This window comes from Polyodon spathula, chromosome 29 (genome assembly GCF_017654505.1).
Source record: "Polyodon spathula isolate WHYD16114869_AA chromosome 29, ASM1765450v1, whole genome shotgun sequence".
NCBI classification, from domain to species: domain Eukaryota; kingdom Metazoa; phylum Chordata; class Actinopteri; order Acipenseriformes; family Polyodontidae; genus Polyodon; species Polyodon spathula.
Window position 1 is genome coordinate 4,171,085 of NC_054562.1, and position 22,070 is coordinate 4,193,154.

General features: G+C 48.1%; 1 protein-coding gene across 1 annotated transcript in view; it reads left to right on the forward strand.

The window, feature by feature from the left end:
* Positions 1 to 3,002: 3,002 nt before the first annotated feature.
* LOC121302383 (semaphorin-4C-like) overlaps positions 3,003 to 22,070 on the forward strand; it is a 27,896-nt gene continuing 8,828 nt past the window's right edge. The window contains 6 exon segments of the mRNA XM_041232317.1: positions 3,003 to 3,457; positions 12,292 to 12,491; positions 17,525 to 17,676; positions 18,441 to 18,503; positions 18,951 to 19,049; positions 21,703 to 21,799. Coding sequence (XP_041088251.1) covers positions 12,380 to 12,491; positions 17,525 to 17,676; positions 18,441 to 18,503; positions 18,951 to 19,049; positions 21,703 to 21,799 — 523 coding nt within the window. The 5' untranslated portion in view covers positions 3,003 to 3,457; positions 12,292 to 12,379.

The window sequence follows — 22,070 nt, forward strand, 5'->3', positions numbered from 1 at the left end:
CTTTCTTTTTGGTCTTTTTTTAATGCTCTGTAAAGTGCCTTTTTTCGTTGAATATTTTTTTTAATTGATCTATTAAACCATTTTGGCAATTTAGTTTTACATTTAGATTTGTCTACTTTAGGGATGTAATTGTTTTGCGCCTCTAGTACTACATTTTTGAAGAACAACCATCCTTCTTCTGTGGGTGTTTTCTCTATTTTACTCCAATCTACTTCTGTTAGTCTCTGTTTCATACCTTCATAGTTTGCTTTTCTAAAATTGTAAACCTTAGCTTTAGTCTTTACTTTTGGGGTTTTAAAAAACACTTCAAATGAGACCATGTTGTGGTCTGAGTTTGCCAGTGGTTCTCTGACCTCTGTTTTAGTTATTCTGTCTTTGTTATTTGAAAAGACTAAATCAAGGCATGCCTCCCCTCTAGTCGGTGCCTTGACAAATTGTGTTAGGAAGCAGTCATTTGTCATTTCCACCATTTCTATTTCATCCTTCGTGCTACCCACCGGGTTTTCCCATTTTATTTGGGGGAAGTTGAAATCCCCCATTAGTATGGCTTCTCCTTTGCTACACGCATTTCTAATGTCATTGTATAACAGATTATTTTGCTCACCGTCTGAATCTGGCGGTCTATAGCATGCTCCTATTATTATGCCCTTTGAATTTTTGTCCGTTATTCTGACCCATATTGATTCGGCTTTATTTTCTTTGTCCAGGTTTAACACCTGGGCTTCAAGACTGTTTCTTATGTATAGCGCTACCCCTCCTCCTCTTCTGTCCTGCCTGTCTTTCCTATACAGTGTATACCCACAAATATTATATTCGTCCCCATCACTCTCAGACAACCAAGTTTCTGTAACACCTATCACATCATAGTTACCTGTTAGTGCAGTAGCTTCAAGTTCTAGAATTTTTTTTCTGATACTTCTAGCATTTAGATAAATACATTTAATGGTTTTCTTACCTGAGTTGTTGTTCTTGTTTTGATGCGGTCTCCCTTCTGTTTTTGTTTTTTTGTTGATTTCTCCCCCCTTCCTTTCTAGTTTAAATGCTTCTGAACCTGCTCGAGGATCTTTTCTCCAAGTAGACTGGTTCCCTTGTTATTTAAGTGCAGTCCATCCCGTCTATACAGATAGTCCTCGTTGTAGAATGTGGTCCAATGATCAAGATAGGTGAAGCCTTCCCGTGTGCCCGTTTTGATTAATTATTTCCAGCTGTCCATATGGTCCTTTGCAAGGTACTGGTAGTATACCAGAAAATACCACAGTTTTGGTTTTCTCTTTTAATTTCCTTCCTAGCTCTCTGAATTTGTTTTGCAGGGATTTTGGTCTGTCTCTTCCAATGTTGTTTGTACCGATGTGGACGACTACTACCGGGTCGTCTCCTGTTCGTTCTAGGAGCCTGTCCACGTTCTCAGTGATGTGCTTGACCGAGGCTCCCGGAAGGCAGCACACTGTTGTAGTAAGGGGGTCCAAACTGCGAATTGAACTTGCTGTGTTTCTCAATATGGAGACCCCAACAATCATGACCTCCCTTCTTTTTGCTGTCTGGTCACCACTGTCAATAGGGTCCTGGATGTTATTCCTTTCATTCTCTTGTTGTTGGTTCTGCTCATCAAAATTCTGAAGTGACTCAAATCTGTTGGTTGTTTTGATTTCTGGTGGTTGTGTTTGACGAAGTTTCTTTTTTTCCCTGCTTCTGCCCACCTGAACCCAGCTGTTCTGACCTTCTATCTCCTTGGTGGCTTTCAGTCTGTTAGGGGTGATGCAGACTTCCATGAATTGTGGTTGTGCCAGTTCCTCAAGATCGTGTTGCTGTCATACTTCTTCAAGCTCCATTTCTAGCATATTTACTAGTTTATGCAAGTCCTGGATTGCGTGGCACTTTACACACACTTGGTTTAGCTCCACTGGGTTTTCTCGGATTTCCCACATCAAGCAGGTGTCACAGATTATTGGCTTGAAGACCATGTTGAGGGTTTTTTTTTTGAAGTTTAGTTTCTTCTGCAGCTGTCAACCTGCTTTCAAACTGCTTCTAAACTGCTCTGTACTTTTCCACGCCTGTGCTTCTCTGGAGCGTCTCTGGAGCAAATGGGAGCCGGATAGCCCGGTATAGACGTCAGGATCGGGATTCAAAAGCAGCGGCGTGGGGAAGAGCTTGCCAGGATTTCAATAGGTCATAAAAAAAAGAAACGTCATTTGTAAGAATTGTGTGCCATGTTTTCAATCCGAAAGCCATATCGTTGACAATGAGGCAGGCATTTCAAAATTAACACATGGATTAGGGGAGCTGTTACCTGCGTGTTAAATGTTATTATTATTATTATTATTATTATTATTATTATTATTATTATTATTATTATTATTATTTTTATTTTATCGTCGTTGGAATTCACTGGAATTATATTTCAGTTTTTTAGGGGATGGAAATAAGACTCCTATTGCACAGCAGTGTCACCCAGTCCAGGTTTTACTACCAGCTTGATCAGCCCCAGTGTGTCTAGGTAACAAGCTCAGGTGTGTCTGATTATTAAACTCCTAGTGAAACCAGGAGTCCTTTGGGTTCCAGTACAGAGTCATGGACAACCTGTGTTCCCGTGGCATTTACATGGGTCATACCTCAGGAACCCATTGGGCAATGTTATACTGTTTCTGACGCACAAATTAATTTAGGCTAGTCGTATTTTATTTATATATTCTTTGATATAAGGACAATCCCAATGTCGCTGTGACGTGGTCAAACATGTTACTTTATGGGTACCAATAATGTCAGACATGACATGTTTAGAAAATTTTTGTGGTGAGGAACTATTCCCCCAGACAGAAAGGGAGCGACAAGGGGGCTGTGGTCCGCCCAATCACGCTTATCTGAGATCCGTTAGAAGGGTGACCAACATCAGTCATACTCATACAGTTTAAATAGACCGCCCACGAAACCGTCATTGGCAGTAACTTCCTGTGAAGGATTAATATATATATATATATATTAATTTAAAATATTTTAACAAGACTGTTGGATGATTAAACAGCAGTTCTCGTTTAATGCTGCTTCGCTGTACAGAATATATAACGTTATATGAAGACTGCGCGTTTAATTTCAAACAGCATTTTAATTTTCAGCGGGATTTTTAAGAGCGCAGATTGAGCTGCGTAAAAACCAAACCAGCCCGGCGGTGTTGTGTGATCGCTCCCCCCAGGTTCAGTTCTGTTATTATCGGGATACCGCTGAACGGAGCAAGATCTGCGAAAAAAAAAAAAAAAGCCGGTCCGAACCCGGAATCGGGAGCTTCTATTATTTCTTTCAATTTGGGGGAGAAAAAAAAAAAAAAACCCTTGGATATTATTTTTATTTTGACGCTGTGAAATAAGAAACGGATCAAAAACAAAGGGAACATAATCGGGAGGAAAAACAAAAAACCGCATCGCTTTTGCAGGAGCCCTTTCCGCGTCTGCAGCAGCACGCCGGTGTAAGTTGAATACGGCTCTGTCGTGGTGGTGTTGTTTTTTTTATTTGTGTGTAAAAGGTTTGCATTATAACTGGGTGCTGATTCGGTGATCTGTATTTGCATTTTAACAGAACTTCAGCCCTGTTTCCGAGTCGGGCTCGGTGCAGAAACACGTCAGTGTATATGAATGGATCTTTATTTTCTGTTTTCAGTTCTCAGGTAAGTCGCTGCTGACGAGCGCTTGCACTGGATACCCGGGTGTTGCGCCTCGTATAGGGGGTGTAATTATTATTATCAATCTCACACACTTATTCACGTGTAAACAGAGATACTCGTTAATCGAAACAGCGACGCGAAAATAACGCTCATTGAGGTTTATATATACAAACCCGCCTATAAGAACGATGCCTTTATGTCCAGCGGCGCTAATGACGACTAGTACAATATAACATCGCCGCTAAATAGACTTCTGTTTTAGTGGCAGAAATGTCGTTGTTGTTGTTGTTGTTGTTGTTGTATAGTTGCAGCCTGTCCGCGATTAGAGATGAGTCTCTCTCATACAGTGTGTGTGTGTGTGTGTGTGTGTATATATATATATATAATATATATATATATATATTTTACTGTACTGCACATGCTGTGTCGCTTCTCTTTGAAAACGTACTTGAATATCTACGTTACTCTCTATATTATATATATATATATATATATATATATATATATATATATATATATATATATATATATATATATATAATTATATTTTGTTTGTGTACGTGCAGATAACTTCTTGTTGTTTTTGGAAGTGCGCGTCTTCATTCAGTTTCGGAGTGCCGCTCTGGTTGCTCTATAAAGAGATTGCTGTGTTGTTTTTTTTTTCACGGGTGTACTGTTACAGTGTTTCAGAGGGTTTTAAATATTGGGTTCAGCCTGAATACGGTGGGGGGGGGGGGCTCCTATTACACAGCAGAAAGATATCGGAACTGGGAGCAGCTACGTTTAAAGACGATGTACTGATTCCCGTCGGCTCACGGTAATATATTTGAGAAACAAGCGAAAATAATAATTTATAGACCGCAGTGCAGCTCAGGATGTCGGGGAGCGACAATGATACACAGCGGGGACTGGGAGTGAAAACAAGGTGTAATTATGCTACAGTAGATACCTCGATAGATAAATCCACATACTTGGCAGGAAAGCGGCGTGCGGTTCAAGTCAACACGCACGGTGAAGTATGTGTTCCAAGAATGGTAATATTAATTAATGTATTGTAGCGAACTCGGGGTAACGCAGGCAGGCGCTACAGTGTTATTAATTGGTCATTTAGCAGAGGCTTTTGTTCCAAGCGACTCACAGAGACTAGGGGGGTGAACTCTGCTTCATCAACAACTGCTGCTGCTGCAGAGTCGCTTCCAATAGGACCTCGTTTGTTTGCGTCTCATCCGAAGGACGGAGCACAAGGAGGTTCAGTGACTTGCTCAGGGTCTCACACAGCGACTAGGTGGCTGAGCTGGGTCCGGTCAGCTCTGCTCCTGGTTTTACTGCAGCCTTAATCAGACACACCTGGGCTTGTTAGCGGCACACACTGGGCTGATCAAGCCTGTAATACAAACCCGGAATGGGTGAACCCGCTGTGCAGTTGGAGTCTTATTCCCACCCCTGTAATGAAGACGGATGCTGGCTTCAGGCAAACAGAGCCGCAGAATCAGGAAGGCAGTTTCCCAGCTGGGATTGTGTGAGAGTGGGAACCTGGCCACATCCCCCGGCTTCAAAATAAGAGGAAGGAAATCTAATAATACTGGGAGTGACCGATTTGTGGGCTCGGCGTGCGCTTCTCGAAACTCCAGCTGGACAGCTGCCCCCAGGACACTCCTTCCTGACTCCTGATAACCCCTGTAATGAACGGTCTGCTTCGCTGAGGCGTGCTGCCAGCCTCTGCTCTGAAACCCCTCTGGCTTTTGTGATCTGCGGCGCAGTGAAAGGTGGTCTGTGTCGCTTCTGTCACGTTGTAAAAAAGGGGTCTCGCTCATCGCAGTGTTGGGAGACCCAGTATAGTACCGCTGCAGAGTGAATGCACTGCAAGTCTGGCTGCAAACACACAAGCAGGGCAGAGCACCCGACACCGAGCTGCTGCTGCTGGAGCCGTTTCCTGACAGTTTTTTTGAGGCTGTCCGGCCTCTCCGCCTCGGTGCTCAGTAACGCACACCGTTGTGAGGGAGCTGTTTTGTGCAGAGCCCTGAGACATGCTTTACGCTGTTCAACTGTCAGTAGATGTGATTTCCCGCAGTGTAGTGATGCGAGTCTGGGGTGCCGAGTCACTACGTGTGGATGAATCCTGATCCTTGCTGTACAAATTTAACATTTCATCTCCAAATTTAAAGCTATCAAATGCAAGCGACGGGGGTAGCAAAAACGCAGCATTTCTTGAAGCAAGAATGACCCAGCGGGCTGCCTGGTCCAGTAGTTAAATAACGTCCCGGCTCAGCCATCAACTCGTGTGCGTGTGACCCCGAGCAAGTCACTGAACCTCCTTGTGCTCCGTCCTTCGAATGAGACGTATAGCGAGGTCTCTTTGGCTGCACCCAGCCCTGGCCTGCAGAGCCACCCTCATTAACAAGCTACTGACTTGTGTGTGATCGTTCTTTGTGTTTTGTGTCTTGTCAATAATAACTGCAGATATTTTTCCAGTTTCACTGAACAGGTGACTGGTACAAATGTATTAGTTGCATCATCATGATTATTGGAAACATTTTTCTTAACAGCTGATAGTTCCTCTGCTTAGCCCTGCCGAAAACCAATACAGCCCACTGCAAAATACCAACCCACACACTGACCAGCACACCCCACTGCAAAACACCAACCCACACACTGACCAGCACACCCCACTGCAAAACACCAACCCACACACTGACCCGCACACCCCACTGCAAAACACCAACTCACACCCTGACCAGCACACCCCACTGCAAAACACCAACCCACACACTGACCAGCACACCCCACTGCAAAACACCAACTCGCACACTGACCAGCACACCCCACTGCAAAACACCAACCCACACACTGACCAGCACACCCCACTGCAAAACACCAACCCACACACTGACCAGCACACCCCACTGCAAAACACCAACCCACACACTGACCAGCACACCCCACTGCAAAACACCAACCCACACACTGACCAGCACACCCCACTGCAAAACACCAACTCACACACTGACCAGCACACCCCACTGCAAAACACCAACTCACACACTGACCAGCACACCCCACTGCAAAACACCAACTCACACACTGACCAGCACACCCCACTGCAAAACACCAACCCACACACTGACCAGCACACCCCACTGCAAAACACCAACCCACACACTGACCAGCACACCCCACTGCAAAACACCAACTCACACACTGACCAGCACACCCCACTGCAAAACACCAACTCACACACTGACCAGCACACCCCACTGCAAAACACCAACCCACACACTGACCAGCACACCCCACTGCAAAACACCAACTCACACACTGACCAGCACACCCCACTGCAAAACACCAACTCACACCCTGACCAGCACACCCCACTGCAAAACACCAACTCACACACTGACCAGCACACCCCACTGCAAAACACCAACTCACACACTGACCAGCACACCCCACTGCAAAACACCAACTCACACACTGACCAGCACACCCCACTGCAAAACACCAACTCACACCCTGACCAGCACACCCCACTGCAAAACACCAACTCACACCCTGACCAGCACACCCCACTGCAAAACACCAACTCACACCCTGACCAGCACACCCCACTGCAAAACACCAACTCACACACTGACCAGCACACCCCACTGCAAAACACCAACTCACACACTGACCAGCACACCCCACTGCAAAACACCAACTCGCACACTGACCAGCACACCCCACTGCAAAACACCAACCCACACAGACCAGCACACCCCACTGCAAAACACCAACTCACACACTGACCAGCACACCCCACTGCAAAACACCAACTCGCACACTGACCAGCACACCCCACTGCAAAACACCAACCCACACACTGACCAGCACACCCCACTGCAAAACACCAACTCGCACACTGACCAGCACACCCCACTGCAAAACACCAACTCGCACACTGACCAGTACACCCCACTGCAAAATACCAACCCACACACTGACCAGCACACCCCACTGCAAAACAACAGAAACGATCAGTCACGCTTCTATGGGGAGAGACAAAGAGACGGCACACCGGGCAGAACTGCAGGATCAATCCTGTCCCAGTGACACACACACACCCGGCTGTGTTGGCAGAGTGTGTGTCTGACAGTTGTTGACAGATAGCCTCCAGGGAGTTTTCTGTCCTCTCTCTCTCTCTCTCTGCGCTTGGTGAAACGACACATTTCTCTCTTACTGTGAAGTCTGGGGCAGTGATAAGTGTCGCTCAGTATCCTGTCTCGACCCCAATCAGTAATTCATCCCTCCTGTCTAAGTAAACCGTTCCTGCCGCTTCCAAACGAGACAGGCTTCGAAAGAAAGCCCGCTCCTGCTGCCCTGTGTGTGTGTGAGGCGAGGCTCTGCAGTGAAACGCTGCACTTATTTGATGTGGTGAAGGGGGCAGGGAGAGAGACTTTAATGTCTGTGGGTGTGATTGAACTGGCAGGGTTGCTCCAGGGAAGCAGCGATCGCTAGAGTCAGCAATTCAATTGCAGGTTTTGAAATTCACCTGCCCCCCCCCCCCCCCCTGCTGCTGCACCCAGCCCTTACTTCCAAACCAGCTGCAGTGTGTGTAATCAATCCATTATCAGGAGTTTTGATGAGGTTAAATAAATCTCTCCTCCCTCACAGACTGCTCTCACTCCTGGCTCCTGATCATTTCAATATTCATATTAATAATAGACTTCACAAAGGGAAGTTCTGAACCCTGGGACTGGGTGCAGCAGCAGCAGGGCTAGTGTGAGTTTCTAACCCCGCTCAAACTCCTGGCTCCTGATTTATTTCAATAATAATAATAATGGACTTCACTGAACCCCAGGACTGGGTGCAGCAGCAGCAGAGCTAGAATGTATATTTGTGTGTGTGTGTGTGTCTGTGAGAGAGAAAGAGAGAGTCCTGGTTTTGAATGTTAATGTTAGGGGAGTGGGACAGAGATTCGACTGAAGACTCTTGTTGCACAGCAGTGTCATCCATCCCAGGTTTTACTATGAGCTTGATGAGTCTCAGTGTGTGCAGGCAGCACGTCTCCTGTTACTGAAGCAGTTACAATTGATCGGGGCTCAGTGCTTGGGTGGGGGGGTGAATGAAGTATAAGATGAAGGCTCTTTGAAGGTCATTGACAGGACGGCCCCCGGCTGGCAGTGTTCCACTTCAGTACATCACTAATTCAGCACCCAGGACAAAGGGGGCGTCTCCTGATAATTGAATTAATTAATTAGACAATCAGTCCTGCGGCTGCGAGTCAAGCCTCGCAATGGGGAAGCGCTTGCACTCTGCGTCTCAGCAGCGGATAATTCCGAGCTTGTTAAGAATCTTAACGAGGGCTGTGAAACCCCTCCGAGTGTTCAGAGGCCTGGGTGTGCTCCACTCTCTCTCAGCACAGCAGCAGGCAGATCATTCCGATCTGTTCCCTCGCTGTGAACGGTTTCCGTGCGTTATTAACGCAGTGAGGAGCCATGCAGTTTTAACTGTAAAAGCACGCTTCCTCCTGCTGATGGGAGGAGAGGAGGAAACTGACTGACCGGACCCGACCGGTCAGTGCATTTGAAACCCGGTTTCGTTGCAAAACCTCATTGCAAAAAACGAAAAGAAAGTTAGGATCATTATGTGTGGGACACGCACAGACACTGACACACGCACACACACACACACACGCCCGTCCATTGTTCTATCAAAGGGGTTCTAAAGGAACGAAGACATTGCAAGGTGAAGCTGGTATATTTCATGCTGAAGTTGAAGCTGGGCTGGCCTGCTTCCTCTTCCTGAGTTCTGCTGTTTAATTATACATGTGGGTGAGAACAGGGCTTGTGTGTGTGTGTCACTGTGTGTGCAGCGGGAGTAAACTCCGAGAGCCAGTCCCGGCCGATAAGAAGGTATATTCATGCTGACCTCTTGTCGGCTGGAACACAACAACACAGTGCTTACACGTCGGAGGGCGGCCTCATTTTTTTTTTTTTTTATTTTTTCTTCCGAGCTTGTCATGTGCACTGGTTGAGCCCAACAGTCTTTCCTGGGACCCCGGTCCTCCAAGTCTTCTTGCACACGGAGTAACTTAGACATGTCGACAACTACTGTGACAGTTTTCAAGACAGGGGACCGTCCGTGTGACCAGTTTTTTAATAAACCCGGGTGCCAGAGGTCAGAGACTTGTTGCCAGACCAAGGCTGTCAGTGTTTGTTGATTGACCCCCCCCCCCCCCCCCCCCCCCCCCCCCCCCGTCCAAGCAATCAGAGCTAGAGTCGGCTGTTAGGTCAGTGCTGCCCGCACCCCCCCCACTGTCCCAGTCCCAGTGCTGCCCCCCACCAGCCCTGTCTGCCTGGGGGGGAGTCGTGTGATAATTTGCAGGTCGGTCGACTCGACCGGAAAAGGTAAAGGAAACCGAACACCCTGGCGTCCTGCAGGGACCCCCGAAGCAGAGCGATACGATTCTGTCTGCCTGGGGGGAGTCTGTAATAATGTGGCAGCGTTCTCGCAAAAGGAAACTAAATGTTCCGAAAACTTCAGTTCAGTAACCCGGTCAGATAGAGGGAGCGCCAGCCAGCCAGCCAGAATTCACCTGACTGGCTCCCTGTGCCCTCTGGAACACTGGCAGCGTGTTTGAATAGATCAGTACGCTTCAGCACTCCAACTGAAACTAAACACAAAGGGCTTGGGGGGGAAATTAGTACCGCTGTTCCAGTTCCACTGTGTGTCTGTTTTTCACATTTCCTCCTTCCTTGTGTATTCTTTCTTTCATTTTCTTTCTTCGAACCTGTTCCTTGTAACCCCATCCCTCTCTGTGCTTTACAATGCTTCCCTGTGCTTTACCAGACCTCTCTGTGCTTTACAATGCTTCCCTGTGCTTTACCAGACCTCTCTGTGCTTTACAATGCTTCCCTGTGCTTTACCAGACCTCTCTGTGCTTTACAATGCTTCCCTGTGCTTTACCAGACCTCCCTGTGCTTTACAATGCTTTCCTATGCTTTACCAGACCTCTCTGTGCTTTACAATGCTTCCCTGTGCTTTACCAGACCTCCCTGTGCTTTACAATGCTTTCCTATGCTTTACCAGACCTCTCTGTGCTTTACAATGCTTCCCTGTGCTTTACCAGACCTCAGCAGCCTTCAGTGTTGTTTTTTAGTTGTTGAAACTGGCTGTGTGTTTTTTCTGGTTCAGTGATTGTCACTTTTGTTTGTTTAATAAAACGCTCTCTCTCTCCTCTCTGCCCTCTCTCTCCTCTCTTTCTCTGCCCTCATCCCCTCTCCCTCTCTCTCTGCCCTCTCTTTCTGCCCCTGCTCTCTCTCCTCTCTGCCCCCTCTCCCTCCCCCTCATCCCCTCTCTCTCTGCCCCTCTCTCTCTCTCTTCCCCCTGCTCCCCGTGGATCTTCCTCTCCGTCCTCCCCTCTAGGGTCTCGGAGCCCACAGTCTTTCTGCCCTCTCCTTCTAGAGAAGGGGACGAGAGAGAGGAGAGACCTGAGAGCGAGAGAGGGGATTCGCCCTCTAAGAGTAAGACGAGAGACCCTCATCCCCTCTCTCTCTGCCCTCTCTCTCTCCTCTCTGCCCTCTCTCCCTCCCCCTCATCCCCTCTCCCTCTCTCTCTGTCTTCCCTCTTTGCCCCTGCTCTCTCTCTTCTCTGCCCTCTCTCTCTCCTCTCTGCCCTCCCTCCCCCTCATACCCTCTCCCTCTCTTTCTGCCCCTGCTCTCTCTCCTCTCTGCCCTCTCCCTCTCCCTCTTCCTCTCTCGCTCTCTCCCTCCCTCTCATTCTCGCTCTCTCCCTCCCTTGTGTTTTTCCTCTTTCTGCCTCCTCCTGTTTTAAGGTCTTGTTATAGTTTCTTGTTAAAAGCCCTGGAGAGATTAGACAATAGCAGTGCTTTAGAATTAGTTTATATAAGAGTTGAGAGAGAGAGAGAGAGGGCAGAGAGATGAGAGAGACGGTTTATACTGCAGAGGTGGGACTAAACCGTGCGTTCTTCAAATAAAAACAGGGAACCGACTTCCACAGTTTGAGAACCCACAGCTGCCACTATTGCTGCAGGGATGGGAATGAGACTCCTGTTGCACAGCAGTGTGATCCACTCCTGGTTTGACTACGAGTTTAATCAGACACACCTGAGCTTGTTACCTAGACACACTGGGGCTGATCAGGCTGTAGTAAAACCTGGACTGGCTGACACTGCTGTGCAATAGGAGTCTTATTCCCAGCCCTGTTGTTACTCTTCATCGCTAGTCCTGTGATCCTGAATGAAAGCAGGTTGAGTAAACAAACCGGGGGATGTTAATGTTTCTCTCCTGTGAGTGAGTCGGTGTTTCTCGCTCCTCAGCAGATCTGTGTCTGTGGCCCCCAGTCCTGTGGCGTTCGTGTGTCTCGTTAGAAACTATGCGGGTTTCAAAGCGTGGGACTTGAGACTTCATGTTTCCACTAGAAGTCTTTTTCAGGGTCTTCAGTGTAAATGCAGTGGCAAACGTTTCCACTAGAAGTCTTTCTCAGGGTCTTCAGCGTCAATTCAATGGCAAATGTTTCCACTGGAAGTCTTTCTCAGGGTCTTCGGTGTCAATTCAATGGCAAACGTTTCCACTAGAATCTCTCTGTGTCTTCAGCTCCTCTTGTGTAACCTCCTGTCTCTCTCTCTTTTTCCCTCACAGATAGAGAGCACCCAAGCCCCATCTCAGGAGTACCTGTACCTCAGGACCCCCGGAGTCTCTGCACCAATCAGGGGGGCTCTTCCAAGAGATGAGCGGGGTCTGTGTGCCACTGGGCGTGGCCCTGCTTTTGGGGGTGCTGACTGGGGGGTCCTGGGGTCTGGACTGGGACCCTGTCCCCCGCAAGACCGTCCTATGCAACAGTGAGTGTTAAACTATGTTTGCATTGCGTTCCACTGCAGGGGTGGAAATACAAGACTGCTGTTGCAGAACAGATTGATCCACTCCTTGTTTCAGTGTGAGTTTAATAATCAGACACACTGGGGCAAGCTGGTAGGAAAACCTGGAATGGGCGACACTGCTGTGCAATAGGAGTCTTGTGTCCTTGCGTTGTGCTACGCTGTATAGAGAAGCATGCAGCAGCATCACAGGGGAATGCAGACAGCCTGCACTGCTCGGCGATAGCCTCATTCCAACCTTGTGTGGCGGCTTTATTTGTTCCAGAACTGGGGAATGTTCCAGGAGAGCCAGGGCCAGCTGGATGCAATGCTGCCCAGCCCTGCTTCGTTCTTTTCAGCCCTCTGCTCTGAGCGTTATGTGCCCCGTGTGCGGAGTTCGAAGGGCAGGCCTGCATTGTGCTGTTCTAAGAGATGTGCGGTTTTTGGATTTGTTCGTTCAGCAAAATGTGTTTGTGCATTGAAGAGGGCGGGTGTCTGGCTAGGGCACCCCCCCCCTTACCGCCCAATCCAGGGTTGAGGTGATACACTGATGTTCATAGAGAATGACACTCCCCCCCCCCCCCCCCCCCCCCCCAGCTCAGTGTGAACCTCACTCCCTCAACAGCCGTCCTTGTTCTCTGCTTCCAGTGAGGAGGCTGCAGGCTGCAATATATCTTGTAGAGATGTATTTTCCACCAAAAAAAGATTTGTGGTTTCTGCTCATCCCTTTTACTGATGCATTCTTTCTCTCTCGTTCTTTCTTTCCTTCCTCTTCCTTTCATTCATTTTCTCTCTCTTTTTTCTCTCTCCTTTCTCTCTCTATCTCCTCTCTCTCTCTCTCTCACACACTCTGCAGTGCCATCTCATCTCCTTCTGTCCCTCCAGCAGCTGTCCAGATGTTTGAATTGAAGCCTGGCTTTTCTCTGCCAGCTGGTTCATGTGACTCAGCAGAGAGCAAGAGAGAAAAAAAACACACCGGCCTGTTTCCTCTCTCTCTCTCTCTCTCTCTCTCTCTCTCTCTCTCTCTCTCTCTCTCAATCTCCTGAAAAGGCAGCTGCATCTTTCAAACACTCAATGGTAAAATGTAGGCTGGCTGAACTCAGTTTAAACAGACTCTCCCCAGACGCCCCTCCCTCCCCTATTTTGCAGTTCTAAATGCGTCAGTATTGAATGAGAGTTGAGAGATGAGCAATGTAACCCTGCTGAGTGCCGGTTAATAGATTCTCGTTTAAAAGCAGTTTGATGCAGTCTGTTTAGTACAGGGAGCATAAATAGCTGTCCCTTACAACAGGGATGGGAATAAGACTACTATTGCATAGCTGTGTCATCCACTCCAGGTTTTATTATAGCAGCTTGATCGGCCCCAGCGTGTCTAGGTAACAAGATCAGGTGTGTCTGATTAAACTCGTAGTGAAGCCAGTCTACCGGCTCTGTATAGCTGGGAATCAAATGAAAAGTGCAGCACAGTGGCTGCTGTGAGGTTGCAGTTTATAGAGAGAGATGCATGTATTTATCTGTCTTGATGAAGGATCTGTCATTAAATGAATCAATGAATTATTACCAGGTTGTGTTCTGGGAGGGGAATTCTGTTCCACTGTAGTTCTCATTGTTAGCGCTGACTCTGTAAATAACTGCTCTGCTCTCAGTTTATAACATTTGGTTTCATCTCCACCCCCTAAACAAATCCATGTGCTCCCTCTCTGCCCCCCTGCCCCCCTGCGGGGGGAGCCCCCCCTGTCCCTGTCACCCCTGCCCCCCCCTGCCCCTGTCACCCCTGGCCTGGGAACCACACACCTGAGCTGAACTGGACGGGATGGATTTCTGCCCCTTCCCCTCTCTCCCCTCAAACCCGTGTGGCTCTGCCACTGGTCAGCGTCTCTCTGTTTGTGAGTGAGCGTCTCTGCACTCTGAGAGGTGTGCGTCTCTCCTTACCACCTGTCATGAAATGCATGCTGTGTGTGTGCGCGCTCACAACACGTCTCTGTGTGTGTGCGTCTCTCTGTCTCTGTGTGTGCGTCTCTCTGTCTCTGTGTGTGTGCGTCTCTCTGTCTCTGTGTGTGTGCGTCTCTCTGTCTCTTGTGTGTGTGCGGCGTCTCTCTGTCTCTGTGTGTGTGCGTCTCTGTCTCTCTGTCTCTGTGTGTGTGTGTGTCTCCTCTGTGTGTGTGTGTGTCTCTCTGTCTCTGTGTGTGTGTCTATTCTGTTATGGACACTGGTCAATATCCTTTGTATTGTTGTGAAAACAATGGACCCCATCTCCTGCACTAAGCTGTTTGATAACGATGTAATCCTTAGGGGGTGTGGGGGGCGACCCTTGAATTAACTAAACTTAATCCTTAGGTGCTTGTGGCAGGCGACATTATCCTAGGGGTGGGGTGTGGGCGACCCTTGAAACATTGCTTGTCCTGGGGGGGGTTTGGGGAGAAGAGAGGAGCTGACAATGCATTCAGATTCCAAAGAGCAGATCTCTAAAGAGTGGACAGGAGGGGGGGGGACGTGTAAATTCAGAACTCTTGATTGGGGGGGGGGGGGGGGGGGGGGGGGGGGGGGGGGGGGGGGGGGGGGGGGGGGGGGGGGGGGGGGGGCTTCTTGAAGGATCCCAGGGTTCAACAACATTACTGGGGAGTTGATTCCAGACCCTCACGATTCTCTGTGTAAATAAGTGCCTCCTATTTTCCGTTCTGAATGCCCCTTTGTCTAATCTCCATTTGTGACCCCTGGTCCTTGTTTCTTTTTTCAAGTTGAAAAAGTCCCTTGGGTCGACACTGTCAATACCTTTTATAATTTTGAATGCTTGAATTAGGTCGCCGCGTCCTCTTCTTTGTTCAAGACTGAACAGATTCAATTCTTTTAGCCTGTCTGCATATGACATGCCTTTTAAACCCGGAATAATTCCGGTCGCTCTTCTTTGCACTCTTTCTAGAGCAGCAATATCCTTTTTGTAGCGAGGTGACCAGAACTGAACACAATATTCAAGATGAGGTCTTACTAATGCACTGTACAGTTTTAACATTACTTCCCTTGATTTAAATTCAACACTTTTCACAATGCATCCGAGCATCGCCTTTTTTATAGCTTCCCCACATTGTCTAGATGAAGCTCTCCTCTTCATTACTCTGCTGTCTTTGTGACGGCTTGGCTGGCTACAACGATCCTCCCTTTGATCCGCGACTTAGATAGCGGCTTTGAGAAAACAAACATTACAAATCGAAACTAGAAACCCATCCTTATCCTTCCTGAGCTCTGGGTAACTATCACTGCAGCCTGGCTGCAACCAAGTGATGATCTGTCTGCCTGTCCCTCTCTCCCCGTCTTCATCAGCACTGGGTGGCTGTGTGTTTAAGCGCAGACACAGAGAGAGAGAGAGACACACACACACACACACACAGAGACAGACAGACAGGCACACGCAGAGAGAGAGAGAGACACAGACGCACGCCATACTGAAGCCTGGCTGGCTAATCGGTTTGCCCTGACCTATCTGAACAATACCCTTCTCTGTCTGAGTGGTTCTGCTTTAACATGGCTGTCAGCTGCCCTGTCATTGGGGGAGGGGGGGAAGGAGGGGTTTGGAAACGGCGCTGTGTTCTTGTCTGTCTGGAGGCGGACAATTTCAAAAATAATAATTTAATATTATTAATTTCAAAAACAAGCCCCGTTGCTGCAGTGGCGTACCCCGCCTGCAATATTAGAGAGGTGTTTAGACATGAGATCAAGGCATTGCCTGTTATTATTATTATTATTATTATAGTAGTAAGAATAGTATATTATTATTATAGTAATATTATAAATGTATATTATTATTATTAGTATTATTAGTATTAGTGTTACTAGAAGTCCAGTATACAAATAAAGATGGCCCTTGTTTAATAATTCTTGTTTAAGAAGCTCTGTGTTTTAGTGGCGTTCCAATGTCTTCAGTTTTTGGGGTACCCCTTCTGATTGAGGGGTTGGTAGATGTTTGGGGGCCCCTCCTCTGCTCGGTGCCCCTGAGCCCAGTGTTTCTCTCATTAACCAGCTCCCCTCGGCTGGGTTTCAGCGAGCAGCTGCTTCACAGATCAGCACTCTGTCTCTATTGTAAACACTGCAGTGCTGTTCAATGAAATCTTTCCATCCCTCTCTCTGCTCTCCTCACTCTCTCGCTCTCCTCTTTCCCCCTCTCTCTCTACTCACACTCTATCTCCTCTCTTCTCCCCTATCTCTCCTCTCTTTTCCCCTCTCTCTCCTCACTCTCTCGCTCTCCTCTCTCCCCCTCTCTCTCTGCTCACACTCTATCTCCTCTCTTCTCCCCTATCTCTCCTCTCTTTTCCCCTCTCTCTCCTCCCCTCTCTCACCTCACTCTCTCCTCACTCTCTCGCTCTCCTCTCTCCCCCTCTCTCTCTGCTCACACTCTCCTCTCTTCTCCCCTCTCTCTCCTCCTCTCTCTCACCTCACTCTCTCCTCACGCTCAAGGTCCATTTCAGTTTAAATTAACCTGTGGGTTATTTTTTTGTGGTTATTTTAAGAATGTTTGTATTCCCAGCACAATACAACCAATGAAAACTACCCCCTTATAAAAGTCTCCTCTCTCTCATTATCAGTGACACTCTGTGTGTGCGTGTGCGTGTGCGTGTGCGTATGCGTGTGCATTTAGAATAGGAAATCTACCTGTACCAGAATCAATGCAAACAACTCGGAAGTACTGCAAACAGATGTGGATGTGTGTGTGTGTGTGTGTGAAGGCCGTTCACTTCTCTTGTTAACTCCATTGAAGCCGTTAATTCAATTAGGAGCCTGTTCTGACTCTCTGTCTGTTTGGTGTTGAAAGGTGTTTGTTTTCAGCAGTTGGAGGGGGAGGGAGGGAGTGGGGGTCTGGTAAACATGAGCAGATGTGGAGCTTTGAAATGCTTGAGACCCTGAGGTTTGCTATGTTTATTAATGCAATATCCTCTCCCTCTTTCCCCCCCTCTCTTGCGTTCTCTTTCTCCTCTCTCTCCTCTCCTCTCTCCCTCCCCCCCTCTTTCTCTCCCTCTCTCTCTCAGGTTTGAAAGGGGTTCGTCGGTTCTCCAGTCCCAATGTGTTTAACTACACCACCCTGACTCTGGATGAGGTCTCGGGGTTCCTGTATGTCGGGGCGCGAGAGGCGGCCTTCGCCCTCGACATGAACAACATAGAGCTGGAACGCAAACCCTCGGTGAGCAGCCTGGCCGTGCACTCGCTCTTCATTCTCCCTCCTCGATCTCCTCCTCTCTCCTCTCCCTCCTCTCATCTTGTGTCCTCACTCACTCTCCTCTCTCTCTACTCGCTTCCCTCTCTGTTCTCTCCCTCCTCTCTCTCCTCACATCCTCACTCGCTCCCCTCTCTTCTCTTCATCCTCTCTCTCCTCATGTCCTCACTGTGTCCAAACCCCCGAGTCTCCCTGCCTGGTGTGCCGTGCAGCGGCCTGAACCCCAGTCTCTTGAAACCAGGTTCCAAGCTGCTGTTGATTATAATCATTTAGCAGAGGCTGTTATCCAGAGCGACTCACAGCGACTAGGGGGGTGAACTCTGCATCATCAACAACTGCTGCTGCTGCAGAGTCGCTTCCAATAGGACCTCGCTTGTTTCACGTCTCATCCAAGAGACGCAGCACAAGGAGGTTCAGGTGGCTTGCTTAGGGTCTCACACAGAGGACTAGTCGCTGAGGGCTGGATTTGACCTCCGGGGATATCAAGAGACCTCCCTTTTATTAAACTGCCACCCCCTGGGGTTTTTGAAAACAAGTAACCTTGAAAACTTTTGCCCAGGGTAGGGTCTCACACAGCGAGAAAGTGGCTGAGCTGGGATTTGAACCTCCTGGTATCAAGACCCCTTTTATTTAACTGCCGGACCCCCAACTTTGTTCTTGCCTGCCTTTTGCACTCAACCCTGTGTCTAATCTACCCTTCTGTGTGTGTGTGTGTGTGTTTGTGTTTGCAGATTGTGTGGGACGCCCCGGCTGATAAGAAGACTGAGTGCATCTCGAAGGGGAAGAACAACCAGGTACGGGGATGAGCTGAACCAGGGGGACCCCGAGACCCCAAGACCCAGCCCTGCAACAGGGCGTCTCCAAGTGTTCAGTGGCTCTAATCAAGTTCAGGGATGGGAATGAGAGTCCCGTTGCACAGCAGTGTGATCCATTCCTGGTTTCACTGTGAGTTTAATCAGACAAACATGAGCTTGTTAGCTAGACACACTGTTGCTGATCAAGCTGCTAGTAAAACCTGGACTGGGTGACGCTGCTGTGCAGTAGGAGTCTGATTCCCATCGCTATGATCTTCATCGTTGACACTGTGAGTGGGAGAGCTGGGCTCTCGGCGAAGTTACGAGAGTAGCTTCTGCTAACGGGTTTCCATGGGGGCCGTGGCTGCTTATTATGAGATGCAATGGGGTGTGTTTTGTGTGCTGCTGGGATTTGAATGCCTTTTCTCTCTCTCTCCCTCCACACAGACAGAGTGTTTTAATCACATCCGGTTCCTGCAGAACTTCAACCGGACCCACATGTACGGCTGCGGAACCTACGCCTTCCAGCCCAAATGCGCCTACATTGTGAGAACCGCTGTGCTGTACAATGCATCCCTGTGCTTTACCAGACCTCTCTGTGCTTTACAATGCTTCCCTGTGCTTTACCTGACCTATCTGTGCTTTACTGTGCTTTACCAGACCTCTCTGAGCTTTGCAATGCTTCCCTGTGCTTTACCAGACCTCTCTGTGCTTTACAATGCTTCCATGTGCTTTACCAGACCTCTCTGTCCTTTACAATGCTTCCCTATGCTTTACAATGCTTCCCTATGCTTTACCAGACCTCTCTGTGCTTTACAATGCTTCTCTGTGCTTTACCAGACCTCTCTGTGCTTTACAATGCTTCCCTGTGCTTTACCAGACCTCTTTGTGCTTTACAATGCTTCCCTATGCTTTACCAGACCTCTCTGTGCTTTACAATGCTTCCCTGTGCTTTACCAGACCTCTCTGTCCTTTACAATGCTTCCCTATGCTTTACAATGCTTCCCTATGCTTTACCAGACCTCTCTGTGCTTTACAATGCTTCTCTGTGCTTTACCAGACCTCTCTGTGCTTTACAATGCTTCCCTGTGCTTTACCAGACCTCTCTGTGCTTTACAATGCTTCCCTATGCTTTACAATGCTTCCCTATGCTTTACCAGACCTCTCTCTTTGCTTTACAATGCTTCCCTGTGCTTTACCAGACCTCTCTGTGCTTTACAATGCTTCCCTGTGCTTTACCAGACCTCTCTGTGCTTTACAATGCTTCCCCTGTGCTTTACCAGACCTCTCTGTGCTTTACAATGCTTCCCTGTGCTTTACCAGACCTCTCTGTGCTTTACAATGCTTCCCTATGCTTTACCAGACCTCTCTGTGCTTTACAATGCTTCCCTGTGCTTTACCAAACCTCTCTGTGCTTTACAATGCTTCCCTGTGCTTTACCAGACCTCTCTGTGCTTTACAATGCTTCCCTATGCTTTACCAGACCTCTCTGTGCTTTACAATGCTTCCCTGTGCTTTACCAAACCTCTCTGTGCTTTACAATGCTTCCCTGTGCTTTACCAAACCTCTCTGTGCTTTACAATGCTTCCCTGTGCTTTACCAGACCTCTCTGTGCTTTACAATGCTTCCCTATGCTTTACCAGAGCCTCTCTGTGCTTTACAATGCTTCCCTGTGCTTTACCAGACCTCTCTGTGCTTTTACAATGCTTCCCTATGCTTTACCAGACCTCTCTGTTCTTTACAATGCTTCCCTGTGCTTTACCAAACCTCTCTGTGCTTTACAATGCTTCCCTGTGCTTTACCAGACCTCTCTGTGCTTTACAATGCTTCCCTATGCTTTACCAGACCTCTCTGTGCTTTACAATGCTTCCCTATGCTTTACCAGACCTCTCTGTGCTTTACAATGCTTCCCTGTGCTTTACCATACCTCTCTGTGCTTTACAATGCTTCCCTATGCTTTACCAGACCTCTCTGTGCTTTACAATGCTTCCCTGTGCTTTACCAGACCTCTCTGTGCTTTACAATGCTTCCCTGTGCTTTACCAAACCTCTCTGTGCTTTACAATGCTTCCCTGTGCTTTACCAGACCTCTCTGTGCTTTACAATGCTTCCCTGTGCTTTACCAGACCTCTCTGTGCTTTACAATGCTTCCCTGTGCTTTACCAGACCTCTCTGTGCTTTACAATGCTTCCCTGTGCTTTACCAGACCTCTCTGTGCTTTACAATGCTTCCCTATGCTTTACCAGACCTCTCTGTGCTTTACAATGCTTCCCTGTGCTTTACCAGACCTCTCTGTGCTTTACAATGCTTCCCTGTGCTTTACCAGACCTCTCTGTGCTTTACAATGCTTCCCTATGCTTTACCAGACCTCTCTGTGCTTTACAATGCTTCCCTATGCTTTACCAAACCTCTCTGTGCTTTACAATGCTTCCCTGTGCTTTACCAGACCTCTCTGTGCTTTACAATGCTTCCCTGTGCTTTACCAGACCTCTCTGTGCTTTACAATGCTTCCCTGTGCTTTACCAAACCTCCTCTGTGCTTTACAATGCTTCCCTGTGCTTTACCAGACCTCTCTGTGCTTTACAATGCTTCCCTGTGCTTTACCAGACCTCTCTGTGCTTTACAATGCTTCCCTGTGCTTTACCAAACCTCTCTGTGCTTTACAATGCTTCCCTGTGCTTTACCAGACCTCTCTGTGCTTTACAATGCTTCCCTGTGCTTTACCAGACCTCTCTGTGCTTTACAATGCTCCCTGTGCTTTACCAGACCTTTTTTGTATGGGATTTTACAATTAATACATAATTATAAAAAATAAGTCTCTTCATGCTTCAGTGTCGATGTGTTATTTGTTCAGGAATTGAAATCAGACCCTGTTGCACTGCAGTTTCATCCATTCCAGGTTTTACTGTCAGCCTGATCGAATGGGAGTCATCTTTCCATCCCTGCTGTGTTTATTACTGATAACTAATTTCAATTAATAAATCAGTAATACTAATTAAAAAATGTGTCTCTCCTCTCCTCTCTCCACCTCCTACCCTCCTTTCCCACCCCTCTCCTCTCCCTTATCCTCTCCTCTCCCCTCCTCTCCTCTCTCCCCTCCTCTCTCTCCCCTCTCCTCTCTCTGCCTCCTACCCTCCTTTCTCTCCCCTCACTCCTTCCTCTCTCCCGTCTCCTCTCTCCCCTCCTCTCTCCTGTCTCAGGACACGTCCCGCTTCACTCTGGAGCTCTCCTCGATGGAGGATGGAAAGGGGAAGTGTCCCTACGATCCAGCCAAGGGCCACACTGGTCTCATTGTGGGTGAGTGACAGGCAGGGGTGCGCTCCTAAGTCTGACCGCAGCTCAGTGCCACTCAAATGTAGATTTCAACGGGAATTATTAGATAAATTTCCTTTTGATGTAGCTACAAGTTCTGCTGTTTTTCTCTCTCGCTCTCGTGCTCTGCTCCCCCAGTTGAATTACCTCATCTCCTCTCTCTCTCTCTTTCTCCTCTCTCTCTCTCTCCTCTGTGTCCCCCAGTTGAATTACCTCATCTCATCTCTCTCTCTCTCTCTCTTTCTCCTCTCTCTCT